The sequence below is a fragment of the Lepidochelys kempii genome, chromosome 2, assembly GCF_965140265.1.
Source record: "Lepidochelys kempii isolate rLepKem1 chromosome 2, rLepKem1.hap2, whole genome shotgun sequence".
Classification (NCBI taxonomy): Eukaryota; Metazoa; Chordata; order Testudines; family Cheloniidae; genus Lepidochelys; species Lepidochelys kempii.
In genome coordinates this window covers 269,912,834-269,929,566 of record NC_133257.1, presented here as the reverse complement: position 1 = coordinate 269,929,566, position 16,733 = coordinate 269,912,834, and the positions used below count along the sequence as shown (strand labels likewise).

The following is a 16,733-nucleotide window of genomic DNA, read 5'->3' as shown; positions in this document are numbered from 1 at the left end:
GGCCCCCGACTGTCGGAGCGGGGCCATGTGGCTGCTTCCGGGAGCTCAAGCAGCCCCCAACCCGGCACCCCGGCTGGAGCGCCAGAGCAGAGCAAGCCCCAGACCCTGCTCCCCAGCAGGAGCTCATGGGCCAGCTTACAACGGCTCGACCCGCGGGCCATAGTTTGCCCACCCCTGCTTCAGAGGCATGCTCTGGCTTGCGTTAAGTAAGGGCTGTTGCCTCTCTTCTTAACCATTGGGCAGCAGGTATTTATGGCTCCCTGGCTGCAATTTAGCCCCCTATCAGGACATCCAGCTTGCTGGCATGTCACAGCGTTCTTTCAATACGTCTGGGATCTTACATGAGAGCAGCAAAATACAACAGTTGTTTTGCTTTGTGGCTTACATCTCTCTAAATTGCATCAAATTATAACTATTTCCCATTCTTCCTAATAGGAACAATTCCTTTGAAATATAAAATTTAGAATTCATAATCTGAGGCAAGAAAAGGGAGAGGTAAATCTCTGAGTGACTTTCTTCCTCTCCTGTCCCCTGTGGAGACTAGAAGATCCATCATTCTTTTAAAACCAAGGCAATGTTCGGAAAAAGCTTTGAAGACTGAAGCCAGTGACTCGATTCTAAATCTGCTCCCCAGAAACTTAAGTGTAACCCCAGTTCTTTCTTGCAGGTCAGACAGAGGAGAGAGCATCTGGGTGTGGAACAATGGCCGGATCAGATGACACCATTGCGATGCCGGCTCTGGGCCGCCCTTTCCAGCTGGGGATGCTGTACGACTGCCGCAGTGACTCCCTCATCCCAGGTAATTGTCACCCGGGGGGAGCCCGGGGCCCAACTTAGCGTTTCAGGAAAAAGAAGCATTTGGCACCTGTTTCTTTTAGGAACATTTGGGTTTGGGATTTGAGTTGGGGAAAAAACAAAGGGCATCCAAACCTGCCCGGGTACTGTCCTGCTGACCCTCCTTACAGCACTGGCTGCACTAGGAGAAAGGAGAAACTTTCCATCCACTCCCCTGCCACTGCGATATCTCTGCAGCCCCACCCGCATGGCAGTCGGCCTAGGAAAGGGGGACAGTGCCCCCGAGCTGGCTCATCCCCCCATTTCCACATGGGAGGGGTGAGGTCCCGGTGAGAAGGGTCCTCTCTACACACAGATCTTCGGGGCATGAGGGGACCCATTAGAAGGAAACACTTCAGCTATTCACACACATCACTGTGACCCATATGAACTGTCCCCACCCCGGAAAAGGCCTGGCATCGCTGTGGACAGCTCAGTGAAAACACCCACTCTGTGTCCAGTGGCAGGCCAAGCCGTGAACAGGGTGCTCGGGTGCCCGAGGAACAGCATGGAAAATGCCACCAGACCTATTCCAATGGCATTATATAAATCAACGGGCCACACTCCCCTGGAATGTGTGCTCCGTGCTGGCCGTCCCATCACAAAGAGGGTATCACAGAAATCGAGGCAGTTCGGACAATGATGATAAAAATGACTAGAAACCTGGGGAGAATTTCACAGGAAAAGACAAAACAAAATATTTCATATAGAGACAAGAATAAGCTGGAGGTGAAACAGGGATACAGAAGAATGAAAGGGCTAGAGAAGGTAAATAGGAAAGGGCTAGAGAAGGTAAATAGGAAAGGGCTAGAGAAGGTAAATAGGAAGTACCTATTTACTCTCTCATAGAAAAATAACAAGGGGACACTCAAAATTAAAATACAACTAGTTTAAACTCGATAAAGGAAATACATTTTAAAGCAACATAATTAGCATGAGGAACTCACCCCACCAGACATCACTGAATCATAGAAATTTAGGGCTGGAAGGGCCCTTAAGGGGACACCTAGTCCAGCTACCTGCATTGAGGCAGGAATAAGTGCACCAGGGCCATCTCTGAGAGGTATTTGTCTAACCTGTTCTTTAAAACCTACAATGATGGTATCAAGAACATAAGACCGGCCCTACTGGGTCAGACCAAAGGTCCATCAAGCCCAGTATCCTGTCCTCTGACAGTGGCCAACGGCAGGTCCCCCAAAGGGAATGAACAGACAGGTTATCATCAAGTGATCCATCCCCTGTCACCCAATCGCAACTTCTGGCAAACAGAGGCTAGGGACACTATTTTCTGCACATCCTGGCTAATAGTCACTGATGGACCTATCTTCCATGAATCTATCTAGCTCCCTTTTGAACCCCATCATAGGATTGGCCTTCACAACACCCTCTGGCAAGGAGTTCCAGAGGTTGACAATGCATTGCGTGAAAAAATTCTTTCTTGTGTTTGTTTTAAACCTGCTACCTATTAATTTCATTTGATGACCCCTTGTTCTTGTATTATGAGAAGGAGTAAATAACACTTCTTTATTTACTTTATCTATACCTCTCATGATTTTATAGACTTCTGTCATATTCCCCCTTAGTTGCCTCTTTTCCAAGCTGAAAAGTCCCAGTCTTATTAATCTCTCTTATACAGAAGCCATTTTATACCCCTAATCATTTTTGTTGCCCTTTTCTGAACCTTTTCCAATTCCAATATATCTTTTTGAGATAGGGTGACCACATCTGCACGCAGTATTCAAGGTGTGGGCGAACCATAGATTTATATAGAGGCAATAGGATATTTTCTGTCTTATTATCTATCCCTTTCTTAATTCTTCCCAGCATTCTGTTAGCTTTTTTGACTGCCGCTGCACATTAAGTGGATGTTTTCAGAGAACTATCCATACTGACTCCAAGATCTCTTTCTTGAGTGGTAACAGCTAATTTAGACCCCTTCATTTCATACGTAGAGTTGGGATTATGTTTTCCAATGTGCATTATTTTGCATTTATCAACTTTAAATTTCATCTGCCATTTTGTTGCCCAGTCACCCTGTTTTGAGAGATCCTTTTGTAGCTCTTCGCAGTCTGCCTGGGACTTAACTATCTTGAGTAGTTTTGTATCATCTGCAAATTTTGCCACCACACTGTTTACCCCTTTTTTCAGATTGTTTATGAATATGTTAAATAGGACTGGGCCCAGTACATATCCCTGGGGGACACCACTATTTACCTCTCTCCATTCGGAAAACTGACCATTTATTCCTACCCTTTGTTTCCTATCTTTTAACCAGTTACCAATCCATGGGAAAACCTTCCCTCTTATCCCATAACTGCTTATTTTGCTTAAGAGCCTTTGGTGAGGGACCTTGTCAAAGGCTTTCTGAAAATCTAAGTACACTATATCCACTCGATCCCCCTGTCCACATGCTTGTTGACCCCCTCAGAGAATTCTAGTAGATTGGTGAGGCATGATTTCTCTTTACAAAAACCATGTTAGCTATTTCCCAACAAATTATGTTCATCTATGCGTCTGACAATTTTGTTCTTTACGATAGTTTCAACCAATTTGCCCAGTACTGAAGTGACATTTATTGGCCTGTAGTTACCAGGGTCACCTCTGGAGCCCTTTTTAAAAACTGGCATCACATTAGCTCTCCTCCAGTCATTTGGTACAGAAGCTGATTTAAATGATAGGTTACAGACTACAGTTAGTAGTCCTGCAATTTCACATTTGAGTTCCTTCAGAACTCTTGGGTGAATACCATCAGGTCCTGGAGATTTATTACTGTTTAGTTTATCAATTTGTTCCAAAACCTCCTCTAATGACACCTCAATTTGGGACAGTTCTTCAGATCTCAGAGTAACAGCCGTGTTAGTCTGTATTCGCAAAAAGAAAAGGAGGACTTGTGGCACCTTAGAGACTAACCAATTTATTTGAGCGTGAGCTTCTGTAGCTCACGAAAGCTCATGCTCAAATAAATTGGTTAGTCTCTAAGGTGCCACAAGTCCTCCTTTTCTTTCTTCAGATCTGTCACCTAAAAAGAATGGCTGAGGTTTGGGAATCTCCCTCACATCCTCAACAGTGCAGACCGATGCAAAGAATTCATTTAGTTTCTCAAGGCTGAATCCCAACTCTGTCACTCCGAGTGCAGAGTGGGGCACGCAAGGATTTTAAAAATTAATACTGGCCACTCCAGGCTTGTTTTAAACTCCCAAGGTTACAGCTTCTCTCTGACCTTGGCTTGGTAAATGCTGCCACCAACCAAATGCAAAAAACACCCAACCCCTTTCAAGCTAGGAAGGAACACTTGGGAATTCCTCCCTATGGGGTGCCCTCAAGCCCTTTCACCCCAGCTGAGAAACAGTCTGGGAACAGCTGAGAAAGAAAAAGGAAATTAGCTGTGGCTACCAGCTAATCAAACAACATGCATAAACCTCTTAGCACACCAAAACTCCAATTCTGTTCTTAAAAAAGGAAATTTTATTAAAAATAAAAAGAAAGAAAATGCATCTGGAATTTAGGCTTCTGATAGATTTTAAAAGAGCAATTCCAAAAATCAAGCACCCAAAATAGCTTTCTTGTGGGTTTAGCTTAAAGGTTACAAGCAAACAAAAGCATCTGGGGTTATGACAGAGGAGTCCACAAGCCAATAAGAAATAAAATAAATAACCCTATCATAGAATCATAGAATATCAGGGTTGGAAGGGACCCCAGAAGGTCATCTAGTCCAACCCCCTGCTCGAAGCAGGACCAATTCCCAGTTAAATCATCCCAGCCAGGGCTTTGTCAAGCCTGACCTTAAAAACCTCTAAGGAAGGAGATTCTACCACCTCCCTAGGTAACGCATTCCAGTGTTTCACCACCCTCTTAGTGAAAAAGTTTTTCCTAATATCCAATCTAAACCTCCCCCACTAATCTAACTAATCCCACTGCAACTTGAGACCATTACTCCTCGTTCTGTCATCTGCTACCATTGAGAACAGTCTAGAGCCATCCTCTTTGGAACCCCCTTTCAGGTAGTTGAAAGCAGCTATCAAATCCCCCCTCATTCTTCTCTTCTGCAGGCTAAACAATCCCAGCTCCCTCAGCCTCTCCTCATAAGTCATGTGTTCCAGACCCCTAATCATTTTTGTTGCCCTTCGCTGGACTCTCTCCAATTTATCCACATCCTTCTTGTAGTGTGGGGCCCAAAACTGGACACAGTACTCCAGATGAGGCCTCACCAATGTCGAATAGAGGGGAACGATCACGTCCCTCGATCTGCTCGCTATGCCCCTACTTATACATCCCAAAATGCCATTGGCCTTCTTGGCAACAAGGGCACACTACTGACTCATATCCAGCTTCTCGTCCACTGTCACCCCTAGGTCCTTTTCCGCAGAACTGCTGCCTAGCCATTCGGTCCCTAGTCTGTAGCCGTGCATTGGATTCTTCCATCCTAAGTGCAGGACCCTGCACTTATCCTTGTTGAACCTCATCAGATTTCTTTTGGCCCAATCCTCCAATTTGTCTAGGTCCCTCTGTATCCTATCCCTCCCCTCCAGCGTATCTACCACTCCTCCCAGTTTAGTATTATCCGCAAATTTGCTGAGAGTGCAATCCACACCATCCTCCAGATCATTTATAAAGATATTGAACAAAACCGGCCCCAGGACCGACCCTTGGGGCACTCCACTTGATACCGGCTGCCAACTAGACATGGACCCATTGATCACTACCCGTTGAGCCCGACAATCTAGCCAGCTTTCTACCCACCTTATAGTGCATTCATCCAGCCCATACTTCCTTAACTTGCTGACAAGAATACTGTGGGAGACCGTGTCAAAAGCTTTGCTAAAGTCAAGAAACAATACATCCACTGCTTTCCCTTCATCCACAGAACCAATAATCTCATCATAAAAGGCAATTAGATTAGTCAGGCATGACCTTCCCTTGGTGAATCCATGCTGGCTGTTCCTGATCACTTTCCTCTCATGCAAGTGCTTCAGGATTGATTCTTTGAGGACCTGCTCCATGATTTTTCCAGGGACTGAAGTGAGGCTGACTGGCCTGTAGTTCCCAGGATCCTCCTTCTTCCCTTTTTTAAAGATTGGCACTACATTAGCCTTTTTCCAGTGATCCGGGACTTCCCTGGTTCGCCACGAGTTTTCAAAGATAATGGCCAATGGCTCTGCAATCACAGCCGCCAATTCCTTCAGCACTCTCGGATGCAACCTAATCGCATCTGGCTAAACACTCTGATCTGTTTACACATTGGAGTTCAGATAAGTCATTCTAGGCATGATCCGATGACTTATAATCTGGGGTGAGCTGAATTCGCGCCGGTTCGCGCGAACCGGGTGTTAAATTTTGAACCTGTTTTAGAACCGGCTGTTAACCCGCTTCCCTGCAGGGGGCGCTGAGGCTTTGCTGGGCTCCGGCCGGGAAGTGATGTGATTCCTCCTCTGGCCACTGGGGGCGCTGCGCTGCGGGAGCGACGTGGGCTGCCCCCCCATCCCTGGGACTCCCTCTGCTGGGCCGGGGCTGCGTCCTGCTGCTCGGGCTGCTCCCCGTGAGCCCCCACCACCCTGCCCGCAGCCGGCCCCGCCGCACGCACCCCCTGCCCTGCCCGCAGCCAGCCCGTCTCCAGCCACCCCTGCACCCTCTGCCCTGCCCGCAGCCAGCCCCTGTCTCCAGTCAGTCCCTGCACCCCCCTACCCTGCCTGCAGCCAGCCCCTACCTCCAGTCAGTCCCTGCCGTACCCCCTGCCTGCAGCCAGCCCCTGTCTCCAGCCACCCCCACACCCCTTGCCCTGCCCGCAGCCAGCCCCTGCCGCACCCTCTGCCCTGTTTCCAGCCAACCTCTGCCGCACGCACCCCCTGCCCTGCCTGCAGCCAGCCCCTGTCCCCAGCCAGTCCCTGCCGCACCCCCTGCCCACAGCCAGCCCGTCTCCAGCCACCCCCACATCCCCTGCCCTGCCTGCAGCCAGCCCCTGCCGCACCCTCTGCCCTGTATCCAGCCAACCTCTGCCGCACGCACCCGCTCCCCTGCCTGCAGCCAGCCCCTGTCTCCAGCCACCCTCACACCCCCTGCCCTGCCCGCAGCCAGCCCCTTTCTGCAGCCAGCCCTGCCGTACCCCCTGCCTGCAGCCAGCCCCTGTCTCCAGCCACCCTCACACCCCCTGCCCTGCCCGCAGTCAGGCCCTGCCACCTGCACCCCCTGTCCTGCCCGCAGCCTGTCCCTGTCTCCAGCCAGCCCCACACCCCCTTGCCTCCAGCCAACCCTGCACCCTCCTGTCTCCAGCCAGCTCCGCACCGCCTGCCCTGCCCACAGCCAGCCCCGCACCCCCTTGCCTCCAGACAACCCTGCACCCTCCTGTCTCCAGCCAGCTCCGCACCGCCTGCCCTGCCCACAGCCAGCCCCGCACCCTCCTGTCTCCAGCCAGCTCTGCTGCCCCCTGCCCCTGCCCTGCCCGCAGCCAGCCTGGCCCCCCTGCCTCCAGCTAGCCCTGCCCCATGCCCCTGTCTGCAGCTGTCCCCATGTCCACTGGTGCCCTGCAGTTCCCAGGGCAGTAACCCTGCACACCTGCTTCAATGAGTGGGGAAGGGAGCAGCTGGGACCCACACTTGTGCACACCCTAGGGTGACCAGACAGCAAGTGTGAAAAATCAGGACAGGGGTTGGGGGGTAATAGGAGCCTATATAAAAAAAAGACCCCAAAACCAGGACTGTCCCTATAAAATTGGGACATCTGGTCACCCTAGCACATGCCCAGGGCATGGCGGGGACCCACACCTGTGAAACGGAGGTAATTGCTAGGTCAGGCCCATCTTTTTAAAAAAGAACTTTCGGCAGGGTTAACATACATCCCTATTTTCCCAGACAGGTCAGGCCTTTTTGTTCTTAAATCGCCATCCGGGAGGAATTCCTCCCAGGAAAATACAGACCTATGGTAACCCTGTTGGTACAAAAAATACATACTGAGGCACATCCCTCAGGGAACAGGTTGTTAAGATTTTGGCAGCTCATCACTGCTTATAATCATACCTGGCTTAGCTGCTTACAACATGGCTGCTCTGTCCCTCCAGAGAACAACAGACAAAGGCAAACTTTCTTTTCCAATTTTAAAAAGTTCTAGCCTTCCCATTGGCTCTTTTGGTCAGGTGCCCACTTTTTTTTTCTTTACCTGGGGGACTTTTAACCCTTTACAGGTAAAGCAAGTAAAGAACAGCTATCAAGAGGGATTTTACAGCTAACTGATTGGCTGGGTGTCCATCAAAGGGAGCTACCCCCACTTTATTTATCACAGATGGGGATTCCACAACCTCCCTTGGAAGTCTATTCCAGTGCTTAATTATCCTTACAATTAGAAAGTTTTCCTAATAACTAACTTAAACCTCCCTTGCTGCAGATAAAGCCAATTACTTTTTGGCCTCCCTTCAGCGGACATGGAGAACAACTGATCACTGTCCTCACTGTCAACAGCCCTTAACAGATTTGAAAACCGTTATCAGCTCTGCTCTCAGTCTTCTTCTCTTAAGACTAAACATACCCACTGTTTCTAATCTATCTTCTATAGGGCAGGTTTTCTAAACCCTTTATCAGTTTTGTTGCTCTTCCCTCACCCTTCTAGTTTGTCCAGATTTTTCTTGCAGTGTGGCGCCCCAAACTGGACACAATACTCCAGCTCAGGCCTTTCCAGTGCTGAGAAGAGCAGGACAACTACCTCCCACACCACAATTATATTAGCCTTTTGCACAACTGCATCCCATGGTTGTCTCATATTCAATTTGTGATCCGCTATAATCCCCAGGTCCTTTTCCGCAGTACTACTGCCTAGCCAGTTATTCCCCATTTTGTAACGGTGCATTTGATTTTTCCTTCCTAAGTGTAGTACTTTGCACTTGTCTTTATTGAATTTCATCTTGTTGATTTCAGACCAATTATCCAATTGATCAGATCATTTCTAATAGAAGTCAGAGTAGCAGCCGTGTTAGTCTGTATCCGCAAAAAGAAAAGGAGGACTTGTGGCACCTTAGAGACTAACCAATTTATTTGAGCATGAGCTTTCGTGAGCTACAGCTCACTTCATCGGATGCATCCCTGTAGCTCATGAAAGCTCATGCTCAAATAAATTGGTTAGTCTCTAAGGTGCCACAAGTCCTCCTTTTCTAATAGAAGTGACATTTCAATCATAAATATAGCACTTGCTTCCTGGGACAGTGTACTCCTGAGGGGGGAGTGAACTCAGTCATTCTGGAGAGGGATATATGAAAAAAAACAGAAAAGATCACATCTTCCAAAGTCCTGTAAGAAGCCGGGGGCAAGGGAAGGTTGTTAGGGTGTAGTTCAGCCTTGACTTGGCACATTTGTATGTTACCAGGTCAGTTTACTTGATGTCCTTCACTCGTTATTTTTCAATCTCAGAAATGAGACACAATTAAAGGATGGATAGATTCTGTGTCCTGTGCATCTATCAGTTACGTTACCATGTGTCTGTCTCTACTATTCCAGGGATCACGCTGTGGGGCCTGGAACAGCTTCGCAAGGATGTAAACACAAAACCACAACCCAAGACTGAATTTGAGATCATCGCATCCGACACCATTGAAGAGAAGGCCAATGCCCTCAATGTCACAGCCTCGCTGAAGGCCAGTTTCCTGGGGGGGCTGGTTGAAGTAAGTGGATCTGCCAAATACTTAAATGACACCAAAAAATCCAAACAACAGGCCCGAATTACTCTCCAGTACTCTGCCACAACAAACTTTGAACAACTAACTATGAACCATTTAGGACCAGAGAATGTTTCTTATCCTGCTGTATTTGACCAAGGCACCGCCACCCATGTGGTCACGGCTGTGCTGTACGGGGCTCAGGCTTTCTTCGTGTTTGATCGGGAAGTTTCTTCTTCTGAGAATGTACGTGAGATAGAGGGAAAGCTCCAGATTGCAATTAAAAAGATACCCATGTTTTCCATAGAAGGGGAAGGAGCTGTCAAAATGGATGAAAGTGAAAAATTAAATGCTGCAAAATTTAACTGCAGGTTCCATGGTGATTTTGCTCTTGAGAGAAATCCAACTAATTTCGAAGATGCCATGCAAATATACTCCACCCTCCCCAAGCTGCTGGGTGACAGCGGGGAAAAGGCCGTACCAGTGAGAGTCTGGCTGTACCCGCTGACCAAGCTGGATTCCAGAGCTGCTCGGCTGGTGCGTGAGATCAGCTTTTCACTGATTTCTGATGCTCAGACTGCTCTGGAGGAACTGGCAGAAGTAAACATGCGATGCAATGACATGGTGAAGAGTCCGATTGCCACAAGCTTCCCCGAAATCAAGCTGAAAATCCAGCAGTTCAGAGATCTGTGTAAGCAACACAGACAGACTTTCCAGAAACAGCTAGCAGGACTCTTACCGTTAATCCGTGGAGGTGGAAAAGAGGAAGGGGGCCTGGTGGATATTTTATCATGTAAAAACCAGTCACCGTTCAATACTCAGAGCCTCAGTGAATTTCTGGATACAAAGGAAAAAGAGATGAATTATGTGAATTCCTACCTTAGGATCCTAAGCAATGTAAAAGTGGTGTCCTCTCAGAGTGAACTAGATGAAATAGTACTCGACCCTGAGCTTGACTTTATCGTCTCCTTTACATTCACCTCACTGCATGAAGAGGAGCCATATTTATCAGATTTAAAACAGTGGCTTCAGACCCAGTATATAAAGGAAACTTATGATTCTGCAGCAGCCAGTTCTGTTGCTGAGAAACCAAAATCCAAAATGTGGTTTGAGGAACAAGAAATTAATAGAAAAGCTCGAAAATCTGCAAAGTCCCTTTCACGTTTTGTCAGTGTCAACAAATCTAACGGGAAGATTCGGTTCATTGTGTCCTCTGTTCCAGACAAGGACAATCCAGGCACTTCCATTTACCTGTATGAGGAGGGAGAGCTGATCAGCACCAACTTTGAGCCTCCATCAAAGCCTCTTCCTCCCCTGATTGATGGAATCAAACATGACCGTGTGCAGCTCAAGTTTAACCCAGCAGCCTATGGAAGGGCTGAGATATCCGGCTATCGGGCAGAGTACAGAATTGTAGGACAGGAGAACTGGACGGCTGTGAATGTAAATAACACGCAAGAGACATTCACAGTAACAGGGCTACGTGCAAACACCGAGTACCAGTTCCGATACGCTGCAGTGAGCAAACCAGGGCTCAGCGAGAGCAGCGATGTGAGTAATCCTGTGAAGACTCTCCCTCCTACCAGCCCGCCTGGGAAGTCTGTAACAGTTATTGTAGATTCATCTGCCATCGCCCTCACCTGGGAGAGTCCAAGTGTCATTGGAGATGGAGTCAGAATAAGGGAGTATAAGGTGCAATATAAAGAGGAGGCAGGAGATACAAGTCAGGAGGGGAAAGACAAATGGCTGGAACGAAGGACAGAAAAGAGAACCGAGTTCTATAGCATTGATGGACTGAGTCCTGAGACACCCTACAGAGTCCGGGTTTCGGCTGTGTGTGCGGATGGGGCTGTGAGTGACCCAAGCGAAGAGACTTGCATCTCAACCCTAAAGAAAGGTAACATTTAAATATATTTGCATATTTCTTCCCACCCGAAACACAGGACTCTGGAGTAGTTCATTCAGGTAAAACTATATTTATCTTTGGAAGAAAAATTGAGATGTCCCAAGTGTATAATGTAGGCGTGACTTCAGAATCAAACTATTTCTTGCAATTTAATATCTGAACTGGAGTAATGCATACAGGGCCCAACCCAACCACCGGGATCTGCTGGGGACTGTACAAATGATACTGAGCTGTCAGGTCTGGTCAAGTTAAGGTACCAACTAGCTTTCTGTGAAAAGCTTCATTCTTCTAAGTGCTCTAAAATTGTCATGGTTACATGGATTGCCTTGAAATTTGATGTGCCTCAGGGGGCACTGGCTAGGGTCAGTGATCCAAATCTGAGATCATTTGACCAAGGGGTTCCTGGGATACAATCTCCTCTCCCTCCCGCCCCCCCAACTCCCTAAAAAAACCATAGTTTTTAAAGGTTGACATATTCTACCACCGTGGTTTTGCCCAGACCTGGGGATCAAGCCCTGGCTCTGATCCTGCCACAAGGGTCTCACTGACTGGAGGATAACACGCAGAGAGTGAACGGCACCCACTAGGCCTCTGGGGGGAGCAACATTCAGAACATTATTGGACAGATAGTACTGCTCATGAACTAAGGGGATCATACTGAGCACAGAGGAGCCAAGAGACTCTGGAGGTGGAGAGTTTCCACTGTAGCTGGATAGGGCTCTGTAGATAGGGCAATTTCCTGCAATATCACTGAAAGATCTTATTGTACTAACTGTATGTACTGCTGTGGGCCAGGATTGTGTATAACCTCTCTAGTGAGGAGATGTGATGGATGTAAGACGTGGCGGTTCAAAAGGCTGTATTGAAAATGTGCCAGACAAGTATGGACTTTTGGGACAATAAATATTAAGTGGATTTCCTGGGGAGTCCCTAGGGCGAGGTTAATGCAAATTACTTACCTCTGGTCAATGCAAAAACCCAGCTTTTTGAAGTTAAGCTCTGAGGGGAGGGTTTTTTCTGTTGATTACCTGTTACAGAAGGCAAAGATCAAAGGCCAGAGTTGGATAAAGATATGGCTGATCTGCCCAGCCATTGCTCTGGTTCTGGATCTAAACTTCTAACCCCGGAGAATACCCAGATGTGGGGTTTGAAGGACTAAAACCTTCTAGAGCTGTAGATTGGATTTGGGGGGACGGGGAAATCTCAGGTCAGCTTTCGAGTTTTATTGTTTTAATATTTATTCTCTGTCATGCTTTTACCTAAAAGAAGAAACGTGGTTGCTTAGAAGGAGCTGTGTGGAAACATATAGCTGTGGGCAATGCACTGCTCGTTGTCTTCAGAGAGAAAGCAAAGCGCAGGCCCTGGCCTGTTTAGACAGTCTGGCTTGCTGGGGATATCCCGGGGTGAGGCAGGGAGCTGTGCAGCCTTAAAAGCCCACACAGGGGCCGGGGAGAGAGGGGGACACACACACACACACGCAGAGGGCACAGCCGCCCAGATCTCCTCCTATCCCAATCACAGATCTTCCAAGATGGTTCAATTTATTCCTCCACCCTTCAGTACAGCAACACCTACCACAGGGATTACAGCTGCAGTGCATGCAGATAATTCCCAGAGGCCATTGCCAGCTCCAGAGGGCAGAGTTAAGGTTGCGAAGGTGTTTACCTGAACTCGCTATCTCCCAGCATTCACAAGATTCAGTTTTGCTGAACTGACTTTCTTGAGGGGTGCAAGGTCTCACCAGGCATCTTAACGCTGCGTTAGTGAAGTATTTTTGCCATGTTATCTCTCTCTCTGTGTCGATAGTTAGCTGTATAAAGAGCAGCACCGACTGGCATACATATATGTTACACAGTATTGTTCCGAAGTGGGTGAGTGCAGGGGGGAAGATTCTGAGGCTCAGGTCTGGCCCAGCCGATCCTTTCGCTCTGTCATTGACCCATGTGTGCCGATAACGCTCTGATTCTGTCTCTCCCCAGCGAATGTGACTCTGGATCCAGACACGGCACATCCTGAGCTCGTCCTGTCTGATGATCGAAGAACCATGAGCCGGGGCCCCGAGAGCCAGATGTTGCCTTACAAACCGGAGAGATTTGATTATTTGCTGAGTGTGCTGGGCTCTGAGGGCTTCACCTCGGGGAAACATTCCTGGCAGGTGAAGGTGAAGGGAGGAGTAGCCGGAGACTGGGCTGTGGGGGTAGCTAGACAGTCTGTGCTGAGGAAGGAAGAGGTTGGCTTTACCCCCGAGAATGGGGTCTGGGTGGTGCAGAAATGGGGCAATGCCAGAGACTATCGGGCTCAAACCTCGCCTGTCACCCGCCTGTCCTTGAGTAGAGAACCCAGCAGGATCCGGGTCTCTCTGGACTATGAAGGGGGGTTGGTGGCATTTAATTATGCTGATGATCTGGCCCCGATCTTCACTTTCCCACAGGCTTCTTTCAATGGGGAGAAAATCTTCCCTTTCTTCTGGGTCTGGGGTGGAGGATTCCAGCTGAGCATCCATCCCTGAGACTCAGGGTAGCCCGGGGCCCTGTCAGTACCATACAGAGCAGGCTAGACCCATCTCACGGTCCTGCAGTGACTGCCCAGTCTGCTTGTTCTCATGCTGTATGGTTCTGTAGGATTATATCCGTGAACAGGGTCAGAATGGGCACCAGGAGCTCCTCCCTTTGAGCCCTGTGCCGGTCTTGGCCAGAATCCCCCGTGGTGCTCACTGTTTGAAAGGGGCAAAGTAAAACCAGGGCTCTCGCCCGGCATCTCCACCCCCTCTTCCTGTCAGGGCACAAGGCTGGCAGCTCACTGCACTGTCTCCAGGTCCTCATCAGGGGGCTTCCAGCTGAGCCACGGACAATTGCTCCACTCGCAGCATGGGCCCTTTGCACAGTCTGAGGGGGCAAAGGCAGAACCCTGCCCCAGGATCAGCCCCTACCATTGTGCTAAAATGATTACTCACATCTTCTCTCTGAGTTGCTCAGAGGTGTTTCTATCCTACTGTAAACATGTCATTCTCTTGCAGTAAGGAATGCAAAGTCTTTTAGCAGCAGAAATTATGAAATAAAATCCTACTTTATGCTTTCAGACCATTGTCAGATTGTGTGTTAGGTATATCTTACAATGAAATGTGTTGCTTTATGCCAGAGCTAATCAAAATTTGACATTTCAGAAAACAAACAAATTCCTTCACCAGGAGTAGCAGGCAGATCGTTCCCATGGCTATTGCCAGCACCAAGGGGCAGAGTTATGGTTGCATGGGATTTATCTGTATTTCCTGGTTTTCAGAGGTCTGAGGTTTGCTGAACCTGATGTCCTGGAAGGACACGAGAGACCACCGCATATGTTGTATTTTGTACTACATTGAATATTCGTTAAACGATAAGTGTTTTCTTTTTTCGTTGACTCCATCACGATAGTTTTCAGGGTGCCCACCCAGGTAACTGATAGAAGTTCTGATTATTGCAGATTCAATATGGATCTCATAGTTTTGGGGTTCAGAGTGTGAATCCTTGTGGGATTTATTGTAGCACTGTTCAAACTACAATGACGTTACATCTCTCTCTCCTGCTGATCCCACATCGTTGTGGAGGATCTTCAGCGGCTAGCGTTAGAAGAGCTATCGGAATAATCCACTCAGTCCATTATTCCTATAGTAGGCACCCTTTACTAGACGGGCCTCTGAACTGTCTCTCTGTAGTGTCCAGTCCTCTCCCGGAACACACACAAGTTATTAAGTTCATTGCTCTTTTAAAGAGTCAATACACGCAGCTCATTAATTTCACTGGGGTTTGACAAACACTCACTTTAATCACAGCACTGACCTGGTTTATAATAAAGGTAAAACAAGTTTCGTAAACAAAAGTCATAGATTTAAGTGATATCAAGTGTAAGGTGTAAAGATAGGAAGGGTGATGAACAAACAGAAGTAATAATACGCTTTCTAATAGCTAAGACCTAACTTAACAAGCTACAGACATTGTTCGAGGCACTTTCCTCTCCAGTATTCCTTTCCCAGCAACGGCTGACTAGCTTTTTGTCAGGATGCTCACAGAATCCAAGGTGCTGGTTTTCCTTGTCTCCTCTAGTGAAGGATCACTTAGTTGTTTGCTCCACTTCTCTTTATAGTCCACTCTACCTTGGCAATATATTGTTCTGAAACGTAGCTCCAGATACAGGTCCTTCTCCCTGCTGGGTGTGGATGCTGTGCTGCCAGGAGTGGACTCCATACTGTCTTCTCCCGCACTGGAGATTTTTCCAGTGCAAAGGATCTTGTCATGCAACCTCTGATACAACTGAATAGCCCATTGAATTTGCCCACATCTGGGAATTTTTAGGCCTAACACATTTTCCAAGCTAAAGCTGGTTGCAACATTACTGTATCATCTTGGATGGTGCATGGCTTCTGCTGCTGCAGGCAGCCACAATCTGCCCGCTGCTCAAGAGATACCACTCCTGAACCCAGCATTCCCATAGGCTGGGGAAACCCCATTATCTGGCCCACTCCCCGTGCCCATTTTCTTCATCTGTTGCTGGGGCCAGAAACCATTCTTGGTCCTCACAGCTCCCCACTCTGGATCTGAACGGGCTCCCAGCTCCTTCTCCCCTCAGCACCTCAGCTCAGATCAGTGATATAAAAGAGAGGTGAACCCACAGTGCAGGACTCCTCTGTCTATTACCTCTCTGGTGCTTTGACACAAGGAGCTTCGGGACGCCTCCTCCGCCAGCCCCGTGGCAAGGGGACAGCAGCTACCTCTGCGGGGGGCAATCTGCTCTACGGAGGGACACCGCCAAATAAAAATTGCATCTGCTCACTCCAGCTCTGCTGACTATACGACACGTTCTGTGGTGTGAACAGGGGAACAGCATCACCCAGGCAGAGCTTCTGCCAGACACTCGTACAGCATCGCCCTCTGCAGAAAGGAGCAAAGATCGTTTTCCCTGACCCCTGATCAAGAAACCAAAAGTCCTGGCTCCAGACCTGAGCCAGAAACCCACCCCAAACAAAGCACACGTTTTCTCCGCTCTTTCCACATCAGAGACCTGCAAACAGCTTGCCTTTCGCAGGACATAGAGTCCTGGGACTGCAGCCAGGAGTTTTCAAGCAAGTAAGATGGATAGATGAGATGAGGCCAGGCTGTCATCCATAAGCAGCACCCCATCTCCTCCTTTGCACATACAATGCTCAGTGCAGAGACACGCCCCTGGGGTTTCTGGTTTGTGACGTATCCCACAGCATGGCAGCAACTTTGTCTGACACCTCACAAAGCTAGAGAAATAGAAACCAAAAGGGTCTCAACCAATCATGCCGGAACCCGGGGGGCCATGTTGCCCCCCAAACTGCAAGCCTTGGGCAGGTGCGAAGTG

At 48.3% G+C, this 16,733-nt stretch overlaps 1 protein-coding gene across 6 annotated transcripts in view; it reads left to right on the top strand.

Annotated features, from left to right (window-relative positions):
- The window catches only part of LOC140905753 (uncharacterized), a 162,776-nt gene that overhangs the window by 114,441 nt on the left and 31,602 nt on the right, over positions 1-16,733 (top strand). For all 6 annotated transcript variants that reach the window (XM_073329167.1, XM_073329168.1, XM_073329165.1 and 3 more), the window contains one exon: positions 9,312-11,366. In XM_073329167.1, coding sequence (XP_073185268.1) covers positions 9,312-11,366 — 2,055 coding nt within the window. The remainder of the gene's footprint in view (positions 1-9,311; positions 11,367-16,733) is intronic.